This window comes from Triturus cristatus, chromosome 7 (assembly GCF_964204655.1).
Source record: "Triturus cristatus chromosome 7, aTriCri1.1, whole genome shotgun sequence".
NCBI classification, from domain to species: Eukaryota; Metazoa; Chordata; class Amphibia; order Caudata; family Salamandridae; genus Triturus; species Triturus cristatus.
In genome coordinates, this window is record NC_140590.1 from 64732550 (window position 1) to 64754851 (window position 22302).

General features: G+C 49.0%; 1 protein-coding gene across 2 annotated transcripts in view; it reads left to right on the forward strand.

The window, feature by feature from the left end:
- The first annotated feature begins 2781 nt into the window (after positions 1-2781).
- The window catches only part of LOC146808823 (E3 ubiquitin-protein ligase TRIM39-like), a 132883-nt gene continuing 113362 nt past the window's right edge, over positions 2782-22302 (forward strand). For both annotated transcript variants that reach the window (XR_014966265.1, XM_085615646.1), the window contains exons 1-2: positions 2782-3241; positions 17360-17455. Coding sequence is in view for 1 of the 2 variants with exons in the window: in XM_085615646.1 (XP_085471772.1) it covers positions 2828-3241; positions 17360-17455 (510 nt within the window). In the remaining variant the exon portion in view is untranslated. The remainder of the gene's footprint in view (positions 3242-17359; positions 17456-22302) is intronic.

Consider the following 22302-nt stretch of genomic DNA (forward strand, 5'->3'; position numbering starts at 1 on the left):
TTTGTTGCAAGAGTAATAGGAGGACTGCCTGCAAGCAGGCAAACTTCTTCACAATGGAGTACATTCGTTTATAGTTGTTGGAGCTGTTTTCGATCCGTTCAGTCAGAGCTGAGCATTTAGTGGATCTGAGTCGCAGGTGGTAGAATCGGAGGGCTGAGCTGTAGGTGCTTCTGTTGTTGCAGTTGGTGTGTCGCCATTGGCACTTCAGCTGTCACCTGTTTGCAATGGCATTTGGAGAATCATAGGTCATCTGTGTACCACCTTGCTTGCGGTCTACTCCATGAGGTAGCAATGTTCTTAAGCAGGGCCAGGTTGTCCATGCAGTAGGGGATCCAGGAGTTGAAGTTGGTGATAGATTGGGAAAGGTGGTCTAGATGCAGCAGACTGCTGCACTGAAACAACCTAGACGGGTGAGACATCAAAAGGAAGAAAATTGATTTGCTTTTTGCACTGTGTGCAGATAAACAGAGACTTTATCACTTGGTCGCTGAAAGACAATATATATTCCCTTTTCTGAGGTGTGTGCTGAACCTTCTCTTGAAGGACATGTCTTCACTTCGGACTCCCCATTGCATAACGTCACTCTCCTAAATGCCTTCTTGTGCATCATCCATCTCAGCTCTTGGTTGGCATCTAATCATACTGGTCTCCTCCAATATTCTTGATTCACTCTTGAGACGTGGGACCTGGCCCTACCTCTTCTAGCAGGCAGAACCTGAAAGATTATGCTATCTCCATTGCCAATGATTTGCCAGCTGTAGGGAAGACTGTACCTTTGGCAGAAATGTATGATAACGTTAAATTGTTCATAGGATAAGCTTCAGGGATGATCCACTTTCTGCAGGGCTAAATGGCAAATAGGTAAAGGCCTTGAGAGTAAGCAGTGCTCAGAAAGCAACCACAAAAAAGATAGACTGTTAATAAAACATCAAAGCATGAAAAGTGTGACAAAGTTCTGTGGATATACAGTACCATCCTTAGAAAGCCTCTCAAAAGGTTGCCTCGTTTACAGGACTCACAAACAGTAAAAATCAAAGATAGTCGGCATGGCTTGTCTAGGGCTGTTACAGAAAGGGAAAGGGGTGTAGAGCAGTGTAGAGCAGGAGTAGGCATAACAACAAAGGGGATGATTGGCTAGGTGCGACAAGGAAATTCGGTCATCTGGTGGCCTTGGAGGCTAGTTTGATAGTGAGAACTGTTGAAACAAAGACATTTAGATAATAACCGTGCCCTTCGAGGGGGGGAGAAGGGGAAACTAAAAGGGAAACTTGGTTGCAAAATACACAATCGATACAAAGATTAAATACGTATTATACTGCGCATTTGAAATAGTAATGATAGCGTAAGAGTGAAACTACATAGTATATATGTAATTCATTATCAAAAACTGAGAAAACGTTTCTTAAAGTAAATTAACACTAATCTACTGAGAAGCAACGAAAAAGTGGGCTACGTTTGCCTTGTTGCGGTATTTAAGGAACATGTCCTAAGACTATGCAGGTGGCATTTCTAGCGCTGCGGCTGCAATTTTCCACATCGTGCCGCGGTGCCCCTGGCAACTACTTACGGCACACTGGGGTGCCGCGGCGCACAGTTTGGGAACCACGGCTCTAACAGAACAGGCATATCATGGTAGCAGCGAACAGGCATATCATGGTAGCAGCATCGCAAGCTTCCCTCACTCACAGAATGGGTAGATCAGTGCATTAGCAGTGCAAGCTTCGCTCACTCACAGAAAAGGTAGATCAGGGCATCAGCAGGCAAACTTCCCTCACTCACAGAATAGGTACATCCAGGGCCGGACTGGGAACCACAACTGGCCCTGGCAAAGTGCTCGGCCGTCCCCCCTCCCCCCCCCCACTGATCCCACTAAAGTGAATGGAAAATGGATACTCTTTTGGAGGGTGACATTCAGGGCCGGACTGGGAACCACAACCGGCCCTGGCAAAGTGCTCGGCCGGCCCCCCTCCCCCCGCCCAGGAGGGAGGGGGGTGCCGCCGAGCTCTTTGCCAGGGCCGGTTTTCGGCCGATTTTGTTACATAGCTGAAAAAATCGGCCCTGTAACAAAAACGGCCCCCAGGAGCAAAAAAACGGCCCCCACCCGTGCGGCGCACCGGGGGATTGCCCGGTGCCCGCTACGGCCAGTCCGGCCCTGGGTACATCAGGGCATCAGCAGTGCAAACTTCCCATCAGGGCATCAGCAGTGCAAACTTCCCTCACTCACAGAATAGGTAGATCATGTCATCAGCAGAGCAAACTTCACTCACTCACAGAATAGGTAGATCAGGGCATCAGCAGTGTAAGCGTCCTTTACATACAGAACAGACAATCAGAGGCAGCAATATATTCTTCCCACACACACAAACTACTAGTTACCGGCCTGACCAGCAATGCTATGTAAGGCCAGTAAAAACATTGATAAACGAGCAAAAGTTGGTCTTTTTCAGCCTTTCAAACAAAAATTAAAAAACAAATACAGGAAGAAATCACTTTAGAAAGTATTTTAGAAATGTTTATGAGATTCCTAAAAGATTTTAAAAAGCGAACTTGCAGAATTGGCCTGTAAAAAATAACACAGATGATTTTACAGAAAGCCATCTACAAGCTCCAGTTCTGCACTTACAGATCCTCGAAATATAACCACATGACGCGTAAATGGTGTCAACCCCAGAGGTAAATCACACGAGCAGAAGAGTCAGTTCCCTGCTCTGACTGTAACATGAACCCGGAAGTCTCAGCGCACACAGAGAGGGGCAGACGGACAGACACACCCACTTCACACAGAGAGAGAAATGAAATTTAAATTCACTTCCTGCATTTCTGAATCATGGCGACAGCAGCTCAGCTCGGCAAGCTCCAGGAAGAGGCCACTTGTTCCATCTGTTTGGAATATTTTACTGATCCGGTGACTATTGATTGTGGACACAACTTCTGCCGCTCCTGCATCACTCAGAGCTGGGAGGGAAGAGATGGAAACTTCCCCTGTCCTGAGTGCAGGGCAACATCTTCTAGGAGAAACCTTCGACCCAACAGGAAACTGGGGAACATGGTGGAAATTTCAAAACAGCTTCATCTGCCACCAGTGAAGCCCCCAGAGGAGAATTTGTGTGAGAAACATAACCAGGCACAGCTGCTGTTCTGTGAAGAGGATCAGAGGATGATATGTTTGGTGTGCCGGGAGTCCAAGGACCATAGAACTCACTTAACAAGTCCTGTAGAGGAGGCTGCAGAGGAGTACAAGGTACGTCTGTGGATATTCATGGATTGCATAGTCTCAGTGTGAGCCCCATTGAGGAACCTGCTAAGGAGCACAAGGTGTGTGTGTGGCTGTTCTGGAACGACAAGTGAAGGTCACAGGGTATGTCTGGAAATTCAGGGATCACAAATTCCCTCTGTGAGCCCCATCAGGGAGGCAGCCTGAGAGCGGGAGCTATGTGTGCAAGTGTTCAGAGGTGACTAGTCATTCAGTGTAACCCATACAGGAAGCTGCAGAAGAGCACAAGGTATGTGTGTGGGTGTTCAGGACTCACAAGTGTATACATTTCTGGAGGCTCATAGAAGATGCAGTGTCTCTGGGTGTTCAGGGATCAAAGGCACCCTGCGGGTCCCACATAAATGGTTGTCCAAGAGCACAAGGTATGTGAGTGGGAGTTCAGAGTTCACTAACAAAGACATACAATGATTCCCACAAAGGAATACACGGCATTTAAATCACATTTTAGGGGTCACAGGTTAGTTGCGCCTCCTAGAAGAGGGCAAGGGACATCCGTGGTCATTCAGGGATCACCGTTCACCCTGTGGGTCTCCGCGGGTCCCTGGAGAAGGGACATCTGTGATCATTCAGGGATCACCGTTCACTCAGTGGGCCTCCATGGGTCCCTGGAGAAGGGACATCTGTGATCATTCAGGGATCACAGATCACCCTGTGGGTCTCCGCAGGTCACTAGAGAAGGCTGCCCATACGCATTAGGTAAGTTTGTTAATTGTAATTGAGTTTCAAAGTGTGACCCATGTAAGAAACTGCAGAAGATCGCACTGGGCGTCTGTCAGAGCCCTAAGGTTTTCACCTTGCACCACATAAGCAGCTGCAGATAATCAGAAGTCATATGTATGTGGGTGTTTTGGAATACCAAGCAGGGCTTTAAGTGGGCCGGGTCTGTCCAGGTCTGAGCACCAGCAGTTATTTTTAGGGGGCCTCGAAACTGATCTCTATCGGGTTGTATTTTCGGGCCTCACAAAGGTAGTCCGTTTTCTTTTTTTTTAATTGGACTGCAGTGAGAGCAAGCACATCGCTCATTACTGAGAAGTGGAGACATCATGCCAGGTGAGCCACGTTATAGGGGAAGTGAAATCCTTTAAAGAGAGCCATTTTCTCTCAGGATTTCCCTTCTCTTTTTGCAGTGTGTGAGAAGTTGGCCTGGTATATGCTGTCCACTAGTTATAGTGGGCACCTTGTACCAGTCCAAACAACCCTTATTGATGATAAGTTAAAGACAACCTTTATTGAAAGCTATCCTCGTAGTAGCTATGGAGATCAGCCTTCAGGCTAAGTCTTGAAGGAATGTAAAACAGCTTGTTTTACCAGTCTATAATCTCTGAAATGACCAAATGAAAAGAGATCCACACAAGGTATATATATATAAAATATATATTTATCTTAAAACAGCCCCCCCCCTAGTCTCTTTATGAGGCTAGAAGTCAAAGGACACAAGTTACAAGTCAAATAGCACAGTAAATAATCACAATATACAGTTAGCCGTAGGGGCGTACCAAACCATATACTAAAATAGTGGTATAAGAACCACGACTGAACTAGACACAGGCCTAGAGCCTCTAGAATCGCTGCCACCCCAAGGAACCACCCAAGGTAGTGACACAGGGGACCGTGTGCAGTGTGAGAACCCAGCCGCGAGCTCCCGTTAGCTTCTATAGAGAAAGTCGTGGTTAGATTTTTAAAGATAAAGGACACTTAGGAGAGGCATTGCAGCTAACCCTTTTAGACTTAAGGGGTTCTAGGGCCCACACCCGCGGAAGCATCGGAGTACTCGTGTTACCTCCCCCAGGGAAGCCGGGTGCATAGGTGTCAAATGGTGTTGGGTCGCGTCGTCGTTTTCAATGGCTAACTGCTGCAAAGTGCTGCAGCGGGACGAGGAGAAGTGTCCGAAGAGATCCAAGCCGGGATCGAAGATGTAGAAGACCTGAAAGCAGAGGGGACAGAGTCTGGGTCACTTGCCAGTGACCAGGAGCATGGAAGTCGAATGCCCACCGATGTCGGGTGTTTCTGGTAAAGAAGGTGAAGTTTGACTCTTCAGCCATGAGAACCAGGAGGTGTCGACGATGACCAGGAGCTAGATTCGAGCTGCCCTTAAAGGATGTCGAGTGCTGCGGTGTCGGTATCCGGATTGGACCCAATAAGCCTTGGCAACAGCAACCCACGCAGAAATAGAAGAAATGCTTCGGTGCAGACCAGTAAGGTCCGAGGGACTTCCCCAGCAAGGAGGAGTGAGGGCACGTCTGGAGCAACCAGGAAAGCCCAAGGAAAGTCAGAGTTACTTTCTCAGGGACCCACAAGTCGACGGACAATTGATCGCGAGGGTGCATTGAGAAGAATCACAAAATGGCAGCTCACGGGTCACTCGGAGTGGGTAGGCTGACAATCTTCGATGAGGTCACTGCTCAGTGTATGGGCTACGAGTAACCCAATGCACATCCTCAAGGAGCATCGAGAAGCTGGTGCACTAGCAAATATGCTCGATGTCCAGGGATTCAGGTTCCATGGTACCCACGAGGTCTACGGGTCTCAGCCTCGCTGGGGTCTTGGGTTAGCCTCTGCGAATTCTGGAAATCCACCACTGGCATTGCAAAGTCTTTGGCGTCTGGTGGGAGCTTCGGAGATGCAGACCGGACAGATGCTTCTTTGGTGCCTGCCAATCAGGGGAGTAACTCCTTTACTCCAAGTGAGATTCTTCAGTCATCTGGCATTTAACAGATCGTCGAAGGTCCAGGATTCAGTTGCAGAGTTTCGTCCAGGAATATCTAAAGTTCTGGTTACAGGGGATCCTTCTTTATACCCAAGGAAGGGGTTGTACTTACTCTGGGGACCCACCTATGGGGGGTTTTGGAAAGAGGGGTGGCTACACCCATTTCCTTTGTCCAGTTTCACACCAGAGCAGGGGCTGGTAGCCCTTGCAAGTGGTTTGAACTGGGCTATGCACAGGGCTACCAAATGTGCCCCCAGTGCAGGACTTCAAAGCACTCTTGGATTGCTCCCACCCAGCCCCAATACACATCAGCCTGTCTGGGAGGTGGTCACACCTCTCTGTGACAGGAAATCTATTGTCCGGGCCTCCCCTGCCAGAGTTTCGGTCAGCAGTAGGAGGCCAGACATGTGTCTGTGGCTGCAGCATCCATTTTGTGATGCTAGGGCTGTATTAAGTTTCTACCGGGTATACCAGTGCTGTCATGTCTCTCGCTCTAGAAGGATGGGATCATACTCCTACACCAGTTACTGGTGTGGGGGTATGAATCCAAGGTGTTTGACACCAAACACGACATGTATCCGTGCAGCCAGTCCGAAGTTAGCATTTACCGTTTGGTTATAATGTACTTAAGAGTATATGGTCAGGCTGCACCACTGAGAAACCCCGGAGGATAGATTCCGAACGCTGCAGGGGTGCTCTGATCATGCATGGGCACCCTCTCACATATAACCAAACACACTGCCTTCAGGATTGATAAGGCCTGCCATAGCGGTGACAGATAGGTTTCTATGAGCAGTGATAGGTAAGATATAGTGAACCTACATCTCTGTAAGGGGTGCATGCAGTAGCAGTCTTGGGGTGTCATTTTGGATGGCTTTCCAGGGGTGGCACAATACATGTTTCAGCACCTGGTAGGCCTCTGGGGTACCTATGCCCTTGGTACATATTATACCAGGGACCCATATGGGTAACCCAGAATCCAATCTGGAGTGTACCTAAAGTATATGGAATAATTTTAGAGAGGAAGCAGCTAGGCTGGGGTCCCGGATTATAGGGCCCCAGCCAGACTAAAGTCGAAAAACAGTGAAACATCAGCAAAAAGTCGGGGTAACCATAGGAAGCAGATCCTACTCTCCTACACAGTGCAGTAGCAACATCATCGTGGGATGATTAGGAGAGAGAAGAGCGCGCAACGCCCATTGTCCCGGGCTGAGACAGCTTCCACACAAACAGCCGCACCCAGTACTTCACAGGTCTTTAAAAGACTATTTGCTTGTAAATGAGGCTCTGTTGTTTTCACCCCTTTTTACAGCCCCTGCATCCCCACTCTGCCTATTGCTGGAAAAATTAGCCTCCCCCGAAATTTGGCTCTAGTTGCGCCTCTGCAGAAGACCACAGGCAGCCAACTCCAGCACGACCCTGCTCTGACCTTTCACAGTGTCTTGTTTTAGTGCTACAAAAACACACACTTTGCCTGGCTCAGTTTGGGGCAGATTTACAAGTCCCTTGCGACACATTTACGCCGCCGTTGCGTCACTTCAGTGACGCAGCAGCGGCGTCAATCATGCGCCATGTTGCGCCGTATTTACAGCGTGATGAATCTAGGGAGATGCGTTACGTTGTAATCCCCTGAGCCACATGAAACCTGCGTCAGGTTTCATGTGGGCGTTCCAGCGCAGGGTGGGCGTTCCCTCGCAGGTACGCCTCGTAACAGTGACGCAGTGAAATCTACAAGAATTCACGGAGTCACTTTTACGGCCATGCTGCATCAAAACCCTGCGCCTGCTTGAAGCAGGCTTAAGGATTGATGCAGCATGTTAGGCATAGGGCACCCCCGAGCCTTGATGGAGCCGAGTCGCCCTTGTGACGCGACTCCAGCACTGCGCCGCATTTCCGCCGGGGTATGTGACATGCATCTGCCCATCCATGCGCCACGGCGCGCCGCATTGTAAATGCGGCGCATCAGTGGTGGCGCACGGGTGGTTTTGCGGGTCACAAGTGTTCTGGCGCATCCCTGCCAATTTGCAGAGATTTACCAGACCTTGTAAATCTTCCCCTTTGTTCTCACACCCCCTCTTAAATATGAAGATAGTAGCGTCACCTTGTAAATATGACCCTTATGGCAGCAGTCCGCTGCAGTAAATGGAGGGGCTATGGGTGTTGCTGTGGGCGTTCCACCAAAAATCCCAGTGCTTTTTGAGGCTGCCCCTTATTTACAAGGGTGGTGTAAATATGGAGTAGCACCAAAAATAAGACCAGGGAAAACCTGGTCTTAAACAGGTGCAACGAGGAGAAATGATTAATTTCTCTTAGTTTTTGCTGTTTCTATGTGTGCGCAATTCGCCATATGTGATTGCTCATGTGCAGAAAGGGGTCCCTTCCTGCACATAAACAATCATTAAAAAAATGACGTTTTCCAACTTCTATATGTGCTGCATTCTTAAGCACACATAGAAATTACAAATCGCCATTAGTGCTTGTTTATGCGCAAATGAACAATCATTCCCTGCAACGCAGGCACCCTTGTGGCGCTAGGCATTTAAATTTAGTGCCATCACTAGGGAAAATGCAGGAGTGCGCCGCATTCTTGCAAATACGGCACATCCCTGTGTTTTGAAACTGTTGAAGCGTGGCGTTAGCAATTTTGGCTTAAGACCTAGCTCCGAACATTTCTTGTAAATATGCCCCATGATGTGGCAATGCAGGGTTATATAAGGAGCTCATGTGGTTATTGTACACAGCAGAAGCGGTGCAGTAACGCAGGATGTGGCACAAACAGTCACATGGTCATGGTACACAGCAGAAGCGGTGCAGTAATGCAGGGTGTGGCACACGCTGTCACATGGTCATGGTACACAGCAGAACAGGTGCAGACGAAGAGGTGCAGTAATGCAGGGTGCGGCACACGCTGTCACATGGTCATGGTACACAGCAGAACAGGTGCAGACGAAGAGGTGCAGTAATGCAGGGTGTGGCACACGCTGTCACATGGTCATGGTACACAGCAGAACAGGTGCAGACGAAGAGGTGCAGTAATGCAGGGTGTGGCACACGCTGTCACATGGTCATGGTACACAGCAGAACAGGTGCAAACGCCGAGGTGCAGTAATGCTGGGTGCAGCACACGCTGTCACATGGTCATGGTACACAGCAGAACAGGTGCAGACGAAGAGGTGCAGTAATGCAGGGTGTGGCACACGCTGTCACATGGTCATGGTACACAGCAGAAGCGGTGCAGTAATGCAGGGTGTGGCACACGCTGTCACATGGTCATGGTACACAGCAGAACAGGTGCAGACGAAGAGGTGCAGTAATGCAGGGTGTGGCACACGCTGTCACATGGTCATGGTACACAGCAGAACAGGTGCAGACGAAGAGGTGCAGTAATTCAGGGTGTGGCACACGCTGTCACATGGTCATGGTACACAGCAGAAGCGGTGCAGACGAAGAGGTGCAGTAATGCAGGGTGTGGCACACGCTGTCACATGGTCATGGTACACAGCAGAAGCGGTGCAGTAATGCAGGGTGTGGCACACGCTGTCTCATGGTCATGGTACACAGCAGAACAGGTGCAGACGAAGAGGTGCAGTAATGCAGGGTGTGGCACACGCTGTCAGATGGTCAATGTACACAGCAGAAGTGGTGCAGTAATGCAGGGTGTGGCACACGCTGTCATATGGTCATGGTACACAGCAGAACAGGTGCAGACGAAGAGGTGCAGTAATGCAGGGTGTGGCACACGCTGTCACATGGTCATGGTACACAGCAGAACAGGTGCAAACGCCGAGGTGCAGTAATGCAGGGTGCGGCACACGCTGTCACATGGTCATGGTACACAGCAGAACAGGTGCAAACGCCGAGGTGCAGTAATGCAGGGTGCGGCACACGCTGTCACATGGTCATGGTACACAGCAGAACAGGTGCAGACGAAGAGGTGCAGTAATGCAGGGTGTGGCACACGCTGTCACATGGTCATGGTGCACAGCAGAACAGGTGCAGACGAAGAGGTGCAGTAATGCAGGGTGTGGCACACGCTGTCACATGGTCATGGTACACAGCAGAACAGGTGCAGACGAAGAGGTGCAGTAATGCAGGGTGTGGCACACACTGTCACATGGTCATGGTACACAGCAGAACAGGTGCAGACGAAGAGGTGCAGTAATGCAGGGTGTGGCACACGCTGTCACATGGTCATGGTACACAGCAGAAGATGTACAGTAATGCAGGGTGTGGCACATGCTGTCACATGGTCATGGTACACAGCAGAACAGGTGCAAACGCCGAGGTGCAGTAATGCGGGGTGTGGCACACGCGTTCTCATGGTCATAGTACACAGCAGAAGAGGTGCAGTAATGCAGGGTGTGACACACGCTGTCACATGGCCATGGTACACAGCAGAAGATGTGTAGTAATGCAGGGTGCAGCACACATGGTCTCATGGTCATGGTACACAGCAGAAGAAGTACAGTAATGCAGGGTGTGGCACACGCTGTCACATGGTTATGGTACACAGCAGAAGATGTGTAGTAATGCAGGGTGCAGCACACATGGTGTTATGGTCATGGTAAGCAGCAGAAGAGGTGCAGACCCGGAGATGCAGTAATGCAGGGTGTAGCACATGGGCATACATGGTCGTAAGACAAAGCATACCAGGTGCAGACGAAAGAGGTGCAGTAATGCAGGGTGTAACACACACAGTCTCATGGTCAGCGTGCACAGCAGAAGAGGTGCAGAAATGCAGGGTGTAGCACATGGGCTAACGTGGTCATGGTAGACAGCAGAAGAGGTGCAGACGCAGAGGTGCAGTAATGCAGGGTGTCACATGGGCTCACATTGGCATCAGCGCACATGACTCTAGCAGTGCAGGTCACCTTTTAAGACTCACCAGCTTCACACGATCATCAGACACACAGAAGTGCAGCGAATACAGGTCAGGTGTGCTAGAGGTACAGCTTCAAGGCACACTTGATCTGGGATCCCTCGCAGGATGAATGCATGAATGCATGAATGCATGTCATGTTGGACAGTGATTACAGGGCCTGGTCTTAGCAGTTTAGGAGTCTCCGACCTCTTTCCTTTAAGTTTCTGAACACTGACCCCGGGCTCTGGGTGATCCGGATGAGTCCTCTCCTTGCAGGCCGTCCACCTCCGGGGTCTTTCAGCAACAGTCTTTCTTCTTCGGTCCCGGGGTCTAGTGCCTCCTGTAGAAGGGAGGCGCCCAGGATGCGCTGCTGTGTTCAGTTTATATCCGGTTGTAGGATTATTGGCTTCAGTCCAATTGTCCAATCAGATTCATTGTTCACCCCAAACCTTTGAAGGCGGCCTGTGAAGTTGTGAGTGAACCACAAACTATCTCTCCTCCATTTAGGATAGATGGATATTCAAGACAGACAGTGGTACAAGGCCTTGAAACCTTCTAATGGAGGCCAGGAGTTTGAGGAGCTGTGAGGGGGCCGGAGTAAGAAAAAGAGAAGGTTGACTGGAGGCACTGACTACAGCCAAGACTTCGATACTCCCTACAACAGAAAGCCTTTTACACACATGCCGAGGCCCCCGCTGCAGCACATGGGAACCTCACCTCACATGTCCACAAGCACTGCAACCTATGGCCCTGAAGGTATCTGAGCCTGACAGCACCGGGAGGCCCTGCTCATGGTAATACAGCGCTATACACATCTGTGCCAAACATGCTTCCTGTACATACATACAGATGGAGCCCAGATAAGACATACTACACATAGTCAGAAGGTAATGTCAGTAGGTGCTCCCCTCTCTGAGTTTGAGGCGACATCTACCCCACTACTCTACTCGTCCACCACATGCCTTTAGTAGTGTCATGGGCTGGTCATTTGAGGGGGATCCACTCGGGTTAAAAGCAGGACCTCTCTGGGTGGTCCTCAACCTTGTACCCTGCTGGAGACAAAGGGACATACCGGATGTCAAGCACTTCTTAGGGGACTTGTGGTGCTGGTCTCCTGTACAAGACGGTATTCCGTTCCAGGATAGTTAAACGGAAGCAGTTTGTCACATGGACACTGCACCAAAAACCTTTGACCCTACTGTTTACGCTCTCAATCTGTCTTCTGCCTTTCTGCCATACACCCTGCTTGCGGTCGGTGTCTGCTCTCCTGGCTGCCTGTGCTTTTTGCAGACCCTGCATCAGAATGTTGCCTGCTCTCTCATTAATCCTGCCTGTTCCCAGCTGCGGCCCTGTATGAGGTCGGTGCCTGCTCCCTCTTACGGACCCTGTAAAGGGCTGGTGTCTGCTCTCTTTTTCTGGCAGGTTGCTTGTCACATACCCCTTTATGAGTGTGTTGCCTGTTTTCTGTTGCAGACCCCGTAAGAGGCTGGAGTCTGATTCCTGCCTCAGACCCTGTAAGAGGCTGGTGTCTGATTATTGCTTCAGACCCTGTAAGAGGCCGGTGTCTGATTCCTGCCTCAGACCCTGTAAGAGGCTGGTGTCTGATTCCTGCGTCAGACCCTGTAAGAGGCCGGTGTCTGATTCCTGCTTCAGACCCCGTAAGAGGCTGGAGTCTCATTCCTGCCTCAGACCCTGTAAGAGGCTAGTGTCTGATTCTTGCTTCAGACCTTGTAAAGGGCTGGGACCTGCTCCGTTGCAGACTCTCTCTGCAGGCACCTGCCTGACTCCTGTCATAGACCACGAAAGCACGTGACATCTACTCTCACTCTCTCTCACTGCCTGTTTCTTGTCTTCTACTCTGCATGGTGCCTGCTGCCTGTTCTCAGTCACACACCCTGTGTGAGGTTGCCACCCGCCGTCTTGCTGTGACTGTTCTCAGTCACACACCCTGTGTGAGGCTGGCACACCCGCCATCTTGCTGTGACTGTCTGTTCTCAGTCACACACCCTGTGTGAGGCTGGCACCTGCCGTCTTCCTGTGACTGTCTGTTCTCCGTAGAAGATCCTGTAGGAGTCTGATACATGCTCTCAAAAGGTCTATTCTCAGTCACAGACCCTGTATGAGGCCAGTACCTGCTCCCCTCTTGTGACTATTCTCTGTTACAGACCATGTATACGTTTGATGCACGCTCTCTCATTTTGGTTGTCTGTTTTCTGTTGCAGACCCTGCCTGGAGTTGCTGACTGCATTCTTCCTGTGTCTGTTCTCTGTCACAGACCCTGCCTGGGGTTGGTGCCTGCAGTTCTCCTGTGTCTGTTCTCTGTCAGAGACCCTGCATGGGGTTGGTGCCTGCACTCTTCTTGTGTCTGTTCTCTGTCACATACCTTGCCTGGGGTTGGTGCCTGCACTCTTCCTGTGTCTTTCTGTTCTCTGTCACAGATCCTGCCTGGGCGACGAGTCGTGAATGCAGCGGGACCCCTCCTGCCTCTTCTGCCCATGGCTTCGACTGGGGATATTGATCACCCCGAAGACTATGGCTCACCTAGAGAGCAAATATGGCTTGGGGGCCTGGAGCCACTAACACCCCCTGAACAATTATGTTTAGGTTTTGTGGGAATTTTGGGTACTATTGGCAGAGGTACCCTGGGAACCCCTGTTAGGGCCTCGGGATCTCTCCAACCGCGACAGATACTCCTTGTTGGTGGAGGTATTGGTGTAGGGCATGGGGAGGGTGGCGGGAGATTTCCTGGACTAAAGTTATTTCATTTCCCACATAGGCACAGGGAACCCACTACAATTTCACGTGCTCACCCGAGCTGGCAACCTCTCTAGATGACAGATGACCTCGCACACAAGTAATTCCCAGCCTGGGGGTCTGAACTTTTAACGTGGAACGTTAGAGGGATGCTCAATAAAATAAAGAGAAGCACTGTCCTTCAGCAAGCCAATCGCTGGGAAGTGGATATACTCCTACTGCAAGAGACCCATCTACTAGGCAATAAAGCCCCATGTCTTGCTCGGTTTGGTTATGACACAGTACATCACTCAGGGTTCACACGCGGCTCTCGCGGAACTGCCATTCTCGTACACTGCCGCATCCCCTTCACTCTGTCAAAACTCTGGTCAGATCCAGGGGAATAATACACCATAGCGACAGGTACATTATACAGCGAAACAATAACCATAGGCAGTGTTTACGCCCCTCCCCCCTTAGGAAACACTTTCATTGACAAAAACACACGACTCTGGGGAGAACTCCCGGATGGTCTAATAATACTAGCGGCGACTGGAATGATGCCATGTCATCCTTGGACCACCGTCGTGAGTCAGAACATAGGCCCCATTCGGGAGAATCCAAACTCCACCAGCTTGCCGCCACGCTGGGGTGGTCAGAACCATGGCGGGCATATCACCCCACGGAACTGGGCTTCACGTTCCTTTCAGCCGTACATTGCTCCTTATCCAGAATAGACTACTTCTTCTTACCTCACAGCCACATACATAGGGCCTCACATGTCTCTATCCTGCCGAGAGGCCTCTCCGACCACCCCCGGTTCTACTACACATTGGGCAAACAAACCCCCCTTTGGATGGCGCATATCACCCTGGCACCTCCGTGACCCTGGTTACCAAGACGTTTTCCAACAGACAATTACAGACTATCTAACGTTCAATGTGGCACTGCCCCCTCCAGTGTTATACTGTGGGAAGCTCTTAAACCCACTATCCACGGGGTGCACATCGACTTTCGCACTGGGGAAAAACGCAAGCACCCCGCACATATAGTAGACCTTGAAAATTGCAAGAGGACGCTTGAAGCCGAAGTTGCAGAGACCTCAGGCCCAATACCGCAACGCAGCCTCTTCCAAGTACAACAACAAATCCATCAGCATCTCACTAATGAGGCGCATGAGATCTGGTTAGCGACCAAACATAGGATTTATCAATGGGGTGACAAATCAATTAAAATGCTTCATCATTAGTGTCAGGCGGCGATGGCCCCTCTTCGGTGCCAGCACTGCGAAACACGGACGGAGTTCTTTGTAGTACCCCTAACACAGTCGTACAAGCGTTCACGGCCTACTATGCCTCCTAATACGAGCAGAAGGAACTCGTATCGAGCGTGACGATAGGGGATTTTCTAACAGACATATCTCCCAAAAAGCTCCCAGACCACCTGCGCGACCAGCTAGATGCCCCCATAACCGCAGAGGAACTCGATGCGGCTTTATCCAACATGCACGCCGGCCGCGCGCCTGGCCCCAACGGCTTCCATAGTGACTTCCAACGACCAGACATGGCGCAGCTTGGTCACACCTGTTGGATGCACTCCATGAGGCTCTGGAGCAGCACATCTTACTTCCTGATTAGCGCCATGCCGAGATAGTGGAGTTCCTTAAACCAGGCCACCCCCAGAAGAACCATCTTCTTACCGCCCCATCTTCCTTCTAAATTTTGAACCCAAACTGTTGGGTAAGGTCCTTGCTGCCGCCTCCGCACGTGTATCCACCAACTGATCACCCAGACCAGGCCAGCTTCATGCCGCACCGGTCTGCCCAGCACAATATTAGACGGGTTCACAATGCCATTGCGAAGCCCCGGAGCTGGCCTGCCCTGTGGCCATTCTTTTGACTGATATAGATAAGGCGTTTGAGTCCCTAAGTTGGACTTATTTATTTCAGCTCCTTCGATCTCTCAACTTTGGTCCACGCTTTTTGTCCTACATATAATTATTACTCACAGAGCTCTCGGCCTCTGTGCGGGTAGCAGGTTTCCGGTCAGCACCCTTCCCAAAACGTCAGGGTACGAGTCAGGGTTGCCCCCTGTATCCATTGCTATTTGTGCTCGCCACAGAGCCCTTAGCTACATGGGTGAGGCGGGACCCATTAATTTGTGGGTATGAATGGTCACAGGACCGGTCTGACAGAATTGCGCTATATGCAGACGACGTATTATTCTTTTTAAGCGATCCTGGATATTCCCGCCCCCGGATTCTCCAGATACTTTGGGTGTTTGGGGAGACCTCCGGCCTTGGAGCTAATCCAGCAAAGCCAGTGTTATTTCTAGTATGCAGAGCCCATGGGCGAGGCTCCTGAGTTTCGCAGTTATCCCACGCAACCAAGGGCTTCAAATATCTGTGGTTCTTCATCTTGCCTTGTCCCACGATATCTTGGGCACATAATATCAATTCACGCACGTGATTCGCCCAGGTTAATGTACTCCTTAATAATTGCCTATGGGGAGGGGGCGACGCCTGTGTTGCGCTACGAACCTGCATGCAGTCAACGTACTGTGGCTGTTGCCGAGCTTCCAGGTTTCCGAGCATGGGAACTCATTGGAATCTTTACCCTGAGCGACATTCTGCTGGGACCCACTCTCAAATCTTTTCAGCAACTGCAAATAGAATACCACTTGCATTGGACACAGTTTTACAAATATATGCAGCTGAGACATGCCCTGACTCCCCTAATCTGCTTGCTGGGAGGTCTACCAAAATTTCACCCCACTAAAGAGACGTTTACTAATGGGGGATCTTGGCACGCATAAGATCCGGCAAATCTACCAGACACTGACTACTCATACCCAAAGCACAGTACACAAAACCCGGGATGCGTGGGAAGCAGACATCCCTGATCTTACAGAGGATGACTGGACTGAGGCTCTAGCTAGTCCCGAGGTGCCACTATAGCCACACGATACTGCATAATTCCATTTAAATACCTCCACCGAGCATACTACACCCGCTCCACCCTCTGGAGGATCGGCGCTATCCAGTCCCCCACATGTCTGAGATGCAGAGAATCAGAGGGGACGTTTTAACACACGGTCTGGAGCTGTGGGGCACTGCAACCATTTTGGCATGAAATATCTTCTTGGCTGGGTCTGGTCCTGTCCTGGTGTTTTCCATTCGATCTCAAGCTTTTCTTACTTCACAGCACTGATGGGATAGGAGGAAATCACTATAAACAACATCTTCTATTTTTGGGCCTCACATTTGCCAACAGGGGCATTGCCCAAACATGTAAGGGTACCTCCCCGCCATCAATGGGTGGGTGGAGAAAGGCCATGGACAGATGCATGGAGGCTGAAATCGTGGTGTACCAGGCGCATGGTTGTCCACAAAAACATATGAAAATATGGTCTTGCTGGGCAACAGACCGCGGCATAGACCTGCCTCCCCTGCCACCATTAAACCCTCCCTAAACCAGGCATTCAAATCACACTTGATCATATTTAGGTAAGATGAGACGCTCTGTCATCTAAACATGTACACCTGGACATTTTACTTATAGTGAAAGATGCAGTAACCTGTGCCAAGTTTAGGTTTTGGGCCTGTATGTTCACAGGCAATGTTGTTGTTTGAATATAATTGGCACCATCTCATATAAGCTGTATCCAAAATATATGCTTCGAGTACCGTCCGCTATGTACCGTCAAAGTAAATAAAATGTGTTAATAATAAAAAAAGACTGCACTCCATGTATCTACACTTATTTCTTGCACTCTCATCTCTGTAGGTAAAACTTCAAGAGTGGCTGTATCTTCTGAAGAAAGAGGAAGAATATTTTCAGGAGTCTAAAGTCAAGGAAGAGGATCACTATAAAACCATGAGGGTGAGTGGCTGAAGTGAGTGCTGTGTCTGTGTGTGTCCATGCCCATGTCTTTTTGTGACCTCTTAGAGTTCATGAACACAGACGCTGATGAGTCACACTACAAACTGGGTCATGGTCCCCACCAAATAAATATACTGACGGGAGTCACTGCACTTGGATATTGGGGCTCAAATCGGCCACGGGCTCATCCTAAAAAAATCATAAAATCAAGAATTACACTTCTGATCCTAAGGTAGTACTTACATACTCACATGGTGTGTGTTAGAGTATGTGTGCTCAGTTGTGGCATTATCTGGCTGTGAGTATGTAGCAGTGTGTGTGTGTGTGTGTGTGTGCGTGTGGGTGTGTGTGTGTGTGTGCGTGCATGCATAAGTGTGTGCATGCATGTTCACACTTGGGTGAACATGTCTAAGTATTTGTTCAAATATGGATGGCCCTGGAGTTATCTGTGGGAGTGCATGTATGTGTGAGCTTCTCCATATCTGTCTGTGTTTTGGGCTTGGATTAGTGCTTGTGTGTGTCTGCATATGCATATATAGGTTTTAAGACACAGAGTATGCAAATACATGTGCGTGTCTATGTGCATGCGTGGTTGAGGGTTGTGTATGCTTTGTATTTATTGGCTGTAGGTTTGTACTTACGTATGTGGATGCCTCTCTATGGGTTTGCGTATCGCAAGGTCTGATATATGCATGAGTGGTGAATTACACAACCGTGAGATTTTATATGCATCTGTGTGTGAGTATATATATTTATGGATGTGTGAGTCTGTGCATGCATGGCCTGAAGATATCCATATGTGAGTCTTTACAAGGTGTGTGTGTGAGTGTGCACATTAATGTGTGCATCTGTATGAGTGTGTACCTCTGGGTGTGTGTATGCATGGATCTGGAGTTATACATCTGTGAGACTGTATATGCATCTGTGTGTGAGTATATATATATATATATATATATATATATATATATATATATATATATATATATATATGCATGGATGTGTGCCTCTGTGAGTCTGCATGCATTGCCCAAAGATATCCACCTTTGAGTTTGTACAAGGTTTGTGTGTGAGTCTGCAAATTAATGTGTGCATCTATATGAGTGTGTACCTCTGTGGGTTGTGTATGCGTGGATCAGTAGTGATCTATACATCCAAAAGACAAAGCAAGCCTGGAGTAAGCCCCTTCCTAAACAAAGGTTTTAGCAATGTAATCATTCTATGGTATTGTATATACAACATCAAATCAGAGAACATCCAACAGAGTTCGCCGAAGTAATGGAAGCTCCAACATTGTGTACATGAGTTTTAACCCACGAATAGTTCATCTAAACCAAATGCCTTCTAATCTTTGCACGTTTCTGGACATTTACATTCCATTCTTCAGGACATTTGCATTTCTAATTCTAGGAATGAAATGGGCAGAGCTCAGCTTTAGCCTCTGACCTTGGACATTCTCTGTTCTGCTCAGTCCTCATTGCAAGGTTTTCCTGCAACATTCTTATTAATCGGCCTTAGTTTGACGCGTCAGTTTTTATGCCTTCATTAGACCTTTCTTACAGGGATAGGCCACAGCTGACTGGAATGTCCCAGGATAACTGGCGCACTTAACCCTGCCTCAGGATGGGAGAAGGGGCAGGCCTGTAACGTGGAAGCCCCTTCAGCAGTGGTGCACATTTATCACCACTCTGACACTGCCATTGGTCGTGATATTAAAGTATTCAGCAGGGAGTGTCTGTAGAGATACATTTAACAAGGGTGTCACTGCCATAAACCTTTCATGGTATCTGATAAACCCTCCCACAGTTTCATGAAGTGTTTCTCCTAAGGTGAATTGGATCCTACTTTATTGTACCCATTTTGCAGACAGAGGAACCAGATCCACCCGCTAAAGCTTTGAAACTGCTTTAGTTGAATTTTATGGCGTGACACAGAGGCTAACATCATGCAAATCTCCTTTATTGCCAGCTCACGGCAGCAACAATTGAAGAATATAGAACTTCAATAACATTTTAATAGGCTATAAAGTCCCGCCGCATGCAGTGTTCTCCCTTTCGTTGTTGCTTCTGCTCACAAAATAAGTACAGCCTTTATAGTACTAATACTTAGGGCTAATTTTGATGTTGCCGGTCCCTAACGCCTCATTAGGATGCGACCGAACACTGTTCTGTCGCATGCCTATATTCCACTATAGGAGCATGCATTCCAGCTGTAAACCGGCCGTAATGCATGCTCCCATAGTAAAATTGGAGGTACGGTTCATCCCTGCACCCAGTGGCAGGCACCTCAATGTGCTTGCCACAAGGTGCAGGGATCATCAGGGGGGCACCATAGGCACCCCCAAGGACTCCAACTGGAGGCTGTGCACCAAAGGGGGCCCTGCTGGGGGCCCCAAACATATTTTTGATATGGCCCTTGAGATTACAGGCCGACTGCTGAATGGCAGACGGGCTCTCAGAGCCCGTTGGAAGCAAGCCGGAATGACCGTCCAGTTTACTTTCCGACTGCCTATATCTTATATTTCATCTTAATTAGGAAAGTAAACCGAATGGCCCATTACGATGCGGCCCTAAAGGCTCCGACCAAAGGTCAGAGGCTTTACAGAGCATATCATAATCGGTGCCTTATTGAGTTATTTTACCTTGAAATATACCACCCTCCTCTATAGAAAATAAGAATAATATCCATCTTCTACCCTGGTACTAACACGCTCAACCAGGTTATTGTGTAACTTCCCATGTCTCCCAATGTCTTTTCCTAACCCTAGGAAGGAGGGTGGTTGTTTTTTTATATTTAACTTCCCCTCTCTTACAGCGTCGGGTCGGAGGTCCTACTATCTCGGTACCCGACACATCTTTTCGGCGTTTCCCTCGGCTCCTTAAGACCAAGAAATACTCCCTTGCTGTGGACTAGTGTTTTCTTTCAAAGTCCGACTCCATGCCACTTGTTGCTGCAGGCCAGCTTTCTTTGAAAAGTGTGAGCCCGCATCCCGCTGCCATAATAGCGGGAGCTTCTTGAAAGAAAAAAAAAAAAAGACCGGCTTGCGAAGGACACCTCCCACTGAGGCCGTCGCGCTGCGCACGCGGTGACTCACCCATCAGCAGCAGTCCAGTGGAGTCATCTCACGGACGCGGTCACGTAAGAGAGTCTGTCTACTTAACAAAGATGCCGACAGCCCTCCTTTTCCCTCAGCGACTGCAAGGCCATGTAAATAAAGGCAGCGGTGCGATGCACAGTCATCGCACAGTTTAATAAATAACAACAGAAAAAAAGAGATAGTCTGGGGCACAACAATAAAGAAAGAACCACACAGTTAGAGGAAAGACCCTTAAGAGATGGTCAGCCACACTCTGTACACGCCGGTGTAATTTTAGGAGATTGGGACACCTTAGTAAAGACACAACAGTGGCCATTTGAACTGATTGGGCCAACTGCTTGAATTCTGGCAGTTGCAGTCCAACGAACTGCCAAAGCAGCTGTTTCCTTACACTGAGCCCAGTAATCTTAAATAATATTTACCTTCTGCCATGTCCCTTGCACCTTCAGAGAATACTATGGAGCATAGACTGGAAAAACTTCTAAATAAGGACTGGATAAGGTAATGGGACACTGGATGACATAATTAATAAAAAAGTGAAGGTTCTCTTCAAGAGGGGTTGGCCAGTTGCTGTCCCAGGACACCCTGAAGGGGGAGATGGGGTGAGTAAGGCCCAGGGAAAGGGGCTGCAGGGGAAATCCTGCCAAAGGGTGTAAAAAAGCCCAAACCCTCAAAAGAAATTATTATTCGCTTTGGCGGTGACAATGTTGGTGCCTCGGGCACTGCAGATGGGCAAGAAAAAGGCCCAGAAGTACCTATTCCCATCGATTGCGATGAAACATTGGAGGATGAAATTAACCTATCCTGTTCCTTTGTTTTTTATATGGATATTGAGGAGATAGAGGTGAGGAATATGGGTACAACTGACGAGTCATCAAAGGCCTCCGGGTCAAAAATGGCCATTGTTGACCCATTCGGAGTGATTATGTTTGACCCGCTCCTCATCAAACACCCTTTGTCTCCAGAGTTGGCTCCGTCGCGGCATTTTGCCGAGTACCTCACCTTTTGGCTTAGGAAGGAAATCCCAAAAGAGGTCAGGCCCTATCTTAGATCCGAATGCCCACGCCCCGCCCTCCCGGATAAAGTTGGGTCTATCTCAGAGTTAGACGCAAAGGTGGTGGCTCTAAGCGTCAAGGGAGGAAAAGGCCCTAGGAAAGGTATCGATAAAGGCCTCAAGTCCTGCCTAGACTGTCTACTTGATATTACTGACCCACTCACAAAAACGTTTAAGATGGGTGAAGTGGCTTATCTTGAAGACACCCTCATTGACCCCAAGGAATTGTGCCAATGGGCACAAAGAGCCATCTGCCTCCTGGGGAACGCAAATACTGCACTCTCAAATGTGGGAAGAAAAAGCATATTTGTAAAAATAGATCCCAAATTGGGCAAACTGGCCACTAGCGGAGGAGTAGCTGCCTCCCAGGGTCTACTTTTTGGGAACAATTTTATCAGGGACATGGCTAAGTACATGGGAGCATTTAGCTCGATTCAGAAGTCCTAGAAAGAGATCAAGAAAGTCTTACAGGATAGGGTTTTTGGCAGGGCCGGGAGAACAGGGGGTCTGTTCGTTGGCCGTGGCCTAAGCTCTTCAAGACCCTACCTGGGACATGGCGCAAGATTTGCGCACCCACACTTTGATCCACATTCGTCATTTATACCCCCAGAAACAAATACTTCACGGGAGAGGCTTCAGAAGTGAGCGGAGACAAAGAGGCTTTTCAGTAGGTAAGAACTATGAAAGACCTTTCGGATA